A 7,980-nucleotide genomic window follows, 5' to 3' on the forward strand; every position below is an offset into this window, starting at 1 on the left:
ATAGATATTTCTTAATATTTTTTAAGTCATTTTAGTCACATGTTGATTAGGTGCTCATATAGTAAGTATTTATAGGACTTTCTAGAATTTTGTTGAATTATTTAAGTATCTTAATAGTTAAGCTTCCAATATATCTAATCACACAATGATGAGGTGTCCACTTTCTAGAATTTATAGTTATTTAGTTATCTTAATGGTTAAACTTTCAATTTATTTAATCATATGGTGATTAGGTGTCCTTTTTTATAAAAAAAAAAAATTTATAGAACATCCTGGAATTTTGTATAATTATTTAAATATCTTAATGGTTAAACTACCAATTTATTCTATATTTCTATTTTGTAAAATTTTATAGAACTTTCTAGAATTATTTAAGTATCTTAATAGTTAAGCTTCCAATCCATTTAATCATTTGGTGATTAGGTATCTACTTTAAAGAGTTTTATAAAAAAATTTATAACATTGTAAAATTATTAAAGTATCTTACAAATTAATTATAATTTTGAGAAACTAATATCATCGTTAGAATCTTCACCATCAAACACATAAAATTTGGTCTCTTGATCATCTATTAATTATGTTATTTAATATTAATTTAATTAATTAGAATTTTCTTATATGTCATAATTTGATTGGTTGAGACTTGTATTTTAGCTTAACTTAGATAGAAATTTTTACTAGTTAGTCTAAACATATTATATTGATGATAAAAATTTTTAGATCCTATTAAACATTTTTGTCATAATTTCCTAACTTAATATTTTAGCATAATTAGAGAATTTTTATAAATTTTAATTTAGAAATTTCTCTCTTAACTGTATTTATTCTTAATCTATCATCGATAAATTATCATTTAGATTATATAATAGTTAAATTTTCTTAAATCGAGTTTCTTACATTTTAAAGCATGATCACAACATTATCCAAGAAACAATCAAATTAGACAATAAAATATATGTCATTGAATGATCAAAAAACTTTGCTGAATAGTACAATAATATAAATTTCATTCACAATAAACTTACATAATATTTAATGCACATTTATCATAACAAAACATATAATAATTTACATAAATTATATAGATAAATAATTATAAATAAATAAAAAAATAGGATGTTAAACATTGTCCCTAAAGTTGTTAGTACTAACCCTCCTTGTTTGGGTGGGAGTTATCCTGCATCCTCTTTCAAACGTTACCTCTTTGTTTAGGGCACTATTTGAGACTATTCGGATGAAGATGGAACTCAAATACACACCATTGCCTGTGTCCTAATATCTGGACTGTCCAGCCTCCGATGAAGGATCTTGGGATGCTCAGCTCGTATGTAGACGCCGTTGAGGTTGTGAAAAATGGGAATCAATTTCTGAATTTGTTGGGTGAGGAAGCTTTCCAAATAGTGGCTATGGAAATGAAACTTAAGGTGGACCAACTTTACCAGCATGTTAGGTAGAAAAGAAAAAAATAGATAAAAAAAATAAAGTGGAGAGAAACACAAGAGAGAAAGAGATTAGTGAAAATAAATAAGTATTTAATTGAAGAGAAATAAAGTATATATAAAAATGAAAAAAGATAAATAAATAAATAAAATAAAGTAAAAAAGAATGAAATAAAAAATAAATATTTTTAAAAGAATTTTTATTAATTATTTATATTTTAATCAATTAAATAAAAAATATACAACTAAATAAATAGTTTTTTAAAATAAAATAAATAACAAATTAAAAGTAAATAAATAATTCTAAAGTAATTATTTTAAGTTAAAAACTAATTAATATAATTAAATAAATTTTAAGTGCATAAACGCTTTTAAATATAATATAAAAAGTTTCGTAATCAAATAATTTTTTTCTAAATTATACCTTAAGAAAAAAATTATATTCGAATAAGAAAAGTTTGTATTCAAATAAGAAAAAATCTCGAAAAAAGGTTTCGAAATCGAATTCACGTATTCAAATAAGATATTTATTTATTTTAATAATATTTTTTTACAGTTTGAAACCGCTAATATATGTTTAAAAAAAAGGATTGTGATGTTTTTTGACCATCAGAAATGTGAAAGAAAAAACAAATCAATTAATGTCATTTTTTAACGGTTTTGAAATCGCTGATAAAAAATTTATCAATAAATACAAATAGCATGTATAATTTTTCATTATTTCGTGTATATCAACATGAAAATAAAAAGGTATGGACCCATACTTTTTTAATTCTCACCTGATATAATTTTTTAATCAAATTAACAAAATTATTATTTTTCCCTATTTCTTTGGTCTTCTCCTTATTTCTTCTTCTCTATCTCTCTTAACAAACAGGACGTTATAATTATTTATGCATGACTTAAGTATTTTTTGCCAACATTAGAGATGTCAAAACGGGCCAGTCCGGCCATGTGGGCCGGCCCACCTTGACCCACTTTAAAAATGAGCCAACCCAACCTAGCCCACTTTTAATTTTCTCAAAAAAAATTTGGCCCGGCCCGGCCCACCACGGGTTGGTGGGTTATATGGGTCAGCCCACTAGCCCACCAAAAATTAAAAAAAATTATCAAAAAAATTCAAAATTTTAAATTAATTATAAATTAACATAATAGTCATAAAATTAGCATCATTAATAGTCATAAGTCATAACTCATCATACAAAATTAAATACAAATCATGATAAAAGTCTAAAATAAAAATTTTCAATATCTCATCATACAAAATTAACTACAAATCATACTTAAATTTTTATTACAAAAAAAAAAATGGTGGGTTGGTGGCTACCCGGCTCACCACGGGTTCAGCCCGGGTGGGCCGGGTCAAAGTTCGGGTTGAGATATATCCACCTACTATAAAACTTTAATTTTTTTTTACCCAGCCCAACCCGTTTTCAAGGTGGGTCAGGTTAGCCCACGAATCCCGACCCACTTTGACGCGTCTAGCCAACATATGAAACTTTTTGTTAACATGTGACTTTTTTACTTTATAAAACTAATTATAAATCTTTTTATGGACCTAAAACTTAGGTTTTATTCCAAAGAAACAAAGGAGAAGCCTGATATTAGGAGGAAGAGACTTGCAATTTTATTAAAATAAGTTTAAAAAAACACTTTACTATTTCTTTCATTTTTATAAACTACTCTTTATTATAACAACCCATCTTATTCTCTTCTTTCTTCCTTTCCTTGTTTCATTCTTCCTTCAAATATGACTGTCAAGACATTATCTTTGTACCGGACCATCCAATAATCCCTAAAACATTGTTTGAGGGTCACCAAGCGAGGTCAACGTCACAAAGTTTATTAATATTCTTAAAGTAAACAAATTCAATAACTCTTTGTCCTTCCCAAACGTCAACTAAATGGAACTTAGTTTTATTTGAAAGTAAGCAAAAGAGCATACCAAACTTACTAAATAAAACTACTAAATTATTAGAAGTGTCATGAAGTCATATATAATCAAACATTTCCAGCATGGGTGGTGGATTATTAATCAGGGCCAACCAATGATGTAGATATCAATAAGTTGCATTATTATATAATAGCTTTCAAAGGGCAAACTAGAGATGAACCTATTTGCTGGAAACGCAAGGAACAAAGGGAAAGAAAGGCAAAAGTAGATTCCCACTGCACATGTTATGTACTAGACAATGTTTAATTTGTCTTGGCTTGTGTAGGGACCAAACCCATTTTTATATCTCATTTTTCTTTCTAACCCTTCATGACTACCTCAAACGTAGCATGCATATGCATTTTTGACACACTTCCCAAACCTCACCCTCTCTTTTTATTTTTTATTTATTTATTTCCTATGTCCACAGGCATAGGTTAATAATAATCATTAATATATAGCGTTATGTCACCCAATATGTGTTACTATCATATAATCATTCTCCCTCGTTTGCTCATCAAACGGGTAAATTCAGTGTGTTGTTATCAGCATACCATTTTTTGTACTGTGCAAAGTGTCATTAGTCCATGAACAATGAATGAACATGTTGAGATAAGAAATCCACATCTCTCTCTTCTGAACCCTTGAAAGAAAGTGACTCTTGCAGTCATAATTATTATTGTATATGAAAGTCTTACAATTATATTTGTTTTATCATTTATGTATGATATGTGATACTTGATATGTATTGGATTTCTTAGGTGTAAGGCCAAGAAACGCCCTGAAGGCAAGGACACATAAGGATCTTACAGTTATAGTTTCATCTGAGTAAATTGATTGAGAGCTTTAAGTATTTTACTAAAGACAATCTTGTTTGAATATGGTAAAATTATTATAAATATTAACAATTAATTTTTTTTTCCAAAACATATTCGAGATTCAAATTTAAAATTATTAATTAAATTAAAACAATTTATATCAATTGATCTGCACATTCGTGGGTAATTGATTGTGAATTTAGAGTACGGACAGAGGAATCAATTTTGTAGATAAGGAAAAGGTACTATCCTTCAATGTGCAAAATCTAAACCAGAAACAGGCCATTTTCAGCAATCACTCATGTGGACCTCTTTACTGAGATCAGGAAATTAGGCTGCCCCACTGGGTCCACCAACAAAGACATCTGCTCAATCAGGGAGAGAGAGAAATCCAAAGCCAGAGAATTATCAACTATAAGGTTTGTGACATTAATTGCATAAGTGGAATAAAAAGGAGGAATACTATTTTAATTATACACAATTTTTACAATTATTTTTTATTTCACTTTGTTATATCATTTATCTTTTCAAATGCTTCTCTTCTTTTCTCCTTTTTCATCTGAGAAAATCATTGTGTAAAAGTAAGGCATAAAAATACAATTTCTCAATAAAAAAAGATGGAGGAGGAAGAGTGGGGAGAATTGAATAGTAAAAGAGTAAGAACCTCGGAAGGAAGGGATAAGCATTGTCATGTTCAGTTCCATCCCAAAAGGAACCTTTGGGTCCCTTGTCTTGTTGTTGGGTCACTCCTAGTATTTTCATATCAACTCTAGCTTTATTACATTCCAATTTTTACTTTCATCATAAACCCCTCTTCTATTTTCCTTTTCTTTTTCTTTCTTATCATATCATCATTCACACATGTTATTTTCTCTTCATAATTTTTTTTCTGATTCTCTCAGTTACCACCACTTGGGGTATATCCAGGGATGTGATCATTATTCTCTACATTTATCCCTCTCAGGAGACTGTAGTGCTTTGTTTGAAGCTAATCTATAATGAGTAATATTTTTTTATGGACAATCCCACAGCACAAAATCTTTATTAATATTCATTTTTTTTCTTTTATTTCACTGGTCACTCTCATATCATTTATTACATCGATATTTCTCTCTTGTGTTTCTTTGTGTCTCTAATAGTGTGGTTGGAAACAAGCTGGTTGCTGCTAGATATGGATCCAAAAAATAACTAATAATTGTCTTTACATTATTTTTGAAGTGATTTTACATTAAAGTGAATATCTAATGCTGGACCAAACACCCACTTATTAAGTATCTACTAACATGGAGTATCATACATCATTTTCTATATACAATACTTTAAGTTCCTAGCCAATACCATTCATTTGGTATAAAGATTAAAAAAATATGAAAAGCACATCGTTTCTTATCTGAGATTCTGTTCCTGTGGTGGTGTGTGATTGGTAACCAAAAAGATAGACTAAAGCTGCTTTCTTCCCACTGTTTCAGGGCATCTTCACGCACATGTATTCGTATGTGTACTCTTCTCAGTTTTTACACTCACAAGGACAAACAGGAATATTAAAATCAGGAACAGTATTTAATTTTCAGTAAAGAAGTTCTTGTTACATGGGAATGGACCTAAAACAGTATCTGCAACCCCTTCTCAATTTCAGCTATTAGCTAAAGTGAGAGCTAGGAACAACGTTTTGGGTTGAACTTGTAAAGGGAATAAAGGTATAATGAAGAGTTCCCATCAAAAAGAATGATGAGCAAAGATTTATGAACACCCTCTTGCACCATTTTGCAGAGAGAAAAAGTTAATGGAACCTGAAAAGCACTACCTCATACAATCTAGCTCATCATAGAAAAAACAAAAAAATTAAACAATTGAAAAGATAAACTGTAAATCATATTCCATCACATGATCGTAGAGGAAAACCACATTAATAAAAGAAATAAAAAGACTTTCTTATTTCCACTTTGAACAACAGCAACAAGATTGAATTAGTAACACAATACACAACCATGCTAGATTTCTATTAGATCCCAAATTACAAGGTTACAATGAGAAGGATTAGGGAGGGAAATCAATATATCATTTTTTTTTATTTGAAATATAAGGAGTAAGTGATGTGCTAATACAATAGAACTTCTTCAACTACAGATTCTAAATTTTAATATTGTGTTCTACCCTTCAACACTTCACGCAAAAGAATCACAAGGAAACAAACTCTCTACACAGGCCTGTGTCTCTTGTGGCCTGCTTTCCCATCTGACTTCACAGCACCACTTGAATCCCCTTCTGAAGTAACTTCCATGGATTTGGTAAAGGAACTTGAAAGATCAGCATATAGGTCATAAACTCTTCTGATATTGTTGTTGAGCTCCCTAATGAGCCCCACATTCCTGGTGAGGTTATCGGGGACCTTAGACTCATGGTTCTGGTTTATCTCATTGATGAGTAACCTATTCTGATCAAAAATGTTCTGAACTTGCACAAAGCTCTTCTGAAATGTCTGCATGATCTTGGCATCACCATTGCCTAGGCCAGAGAATGTGTCACCCTCCATTCCTCTCTTTGAATCTAGTAAAAGTCAGAAGCAGCCCTGCATCATGAGCAAAATGAGATGAGAAGAATATATCATATAACAAAGGGTGAGATAAAAATAATACACTATGGTCATTTTTTTATTAAATTTATATCCATAATAATCATATCCCCTATCTGCAAGGGGCTGCACTAACCACAACAGAGAGACAAAACATGGCCAATTTTGGAATTGTTTAAGGCATTTGGGCATATGAGACAACGAGCTATGTAGGAGAAATCATGACCTCCATGAGTTCCTTTTCCAGAGGAATCAGACTATAAGCATATTGTTACTATTATTATCATTATTATAGGAACTAATGATAAGCTTTATTCTTATTTTTATGAGTTGGGAAAAAGCAGATCCCATTTCCATAAAAGGGAACTTTTTTATATTGTACTCATCAAACAGCTTCATAAAGCTCCAAATAAAAAAAAAAAACAGTCAATGATGCAGAGTAGATGATATGAGGCTATGAAGGTACTGATACATAGACAGCATCATTAACCTTTTTCTAAACAAAATTACAGAAAACAAAAACAGATGAAGTAACCGTCCAAGATGCTAAAGATAATTGACCAAATTCGACGAACACCCACATACATTGAATAAATCCAAAAGCCCGTTTAATAATCTCCAATTGTCATTAAAACTAAGGAAAAAAAATTAAAATGTTCGAATTGTACATTGAAAACCCGAGCAGCATAATATCTAGTAACAGAAATTAGTTATATGGACAAAAATCGAGTTTGATGATTCCAAGTTCTAACGCATCTCCACCCCATTAAATTTTGGAGATCTTCTTAGAATATTTTATTCGACGAGGAAGAAGGAAACAGCAGCGAAACATGAAAAGCATGGAGCCGATAAAATCAATGTGCGACCCGAAAAACGAGATAACAAAATTCACATTTTTTGCAGCATGTTATAAGTTCAACCACCCAACAAATTATTAAATGTTAATAACAACTAACATTATCAATATTCATTATTATACTATACACCCATATTCTTAAAAACGTACCTTGTGAAACCAAAACATCTTTTATGTTTTTTGAATCTGAGAGTGATAAAGATCAACGATTGAATGGAATCTATGGAGTGAAAGACTTGTCCTATGAATTCTTCTTCTCAATGAACAAGAAAGAGAGAGAGAGAGAGAGAGAGAATATGTAAGATTTGACAGTCACGCTCGGACCCCGCTGTGTCTTAATATTTAGCAGTATACTATACAAT

General features: G+C 30.3%; 1 protein-coding gene across 3 annotated transcripts; it reads right to left on the bottom strand.

Annotated features, from left to right (window-relative positions):
* Nucleotides 1-6,096: 6,096 nt before the first annotated feature.
* Nucleotides 6,097-7,980, bottom strand: LOC109810497 (protein ELF4-LIKE 4). Of its 3 annotated transcripts, none has more exons than XM_020373979.3 (2): nucleotides 7,769-7,980; nucleotides 6,097-6,759 (listed from the first exon to the last, which is right to left on the bottom strand). In XM_020373979.3, the coding sequence occupies exon 2, from the start codon at nucleotides 6,721-6,723 to the stop codon at nucleotides 6,388-6,390; it is 336 nt and encodes a 111-aa protein (XP_020229568.1). In that variant the 5' UTR covers nucleotides 6,724-6,759; nucleotides 7,769-7,980; the 3' UTR covers nucleotides 6,097-6,387. The 3 variants fall into 3 exon arrangements, with proteins under 3 accessions (XP_020229568.1, XP_082915923.1, XP_020229569.1); XM_083059797.1 differs by lacking the exon at nucleotides 7,769-7,980 and adding an exon at nucleotides 7,431-7,692; XM_020373980.3 differs by lacking the exon at nucleotides 7,769-7,980 and adding an exon at nucleotides 6,899-7,376.

This window comes from Cajanus cajan, chromosome 1 (genome assembly GCF_000230855.2).
Source record: "Cajanus cajan strain Asha chromosome 1, NIPB_CcT2T_4, whole genome shotgun sequence".
NCBI lineage: Eukaryota > Viridiplantae > Streptophyta > Magnoliopsida > Fabales > Fabaceae > Cajanus > Cajanus cajan.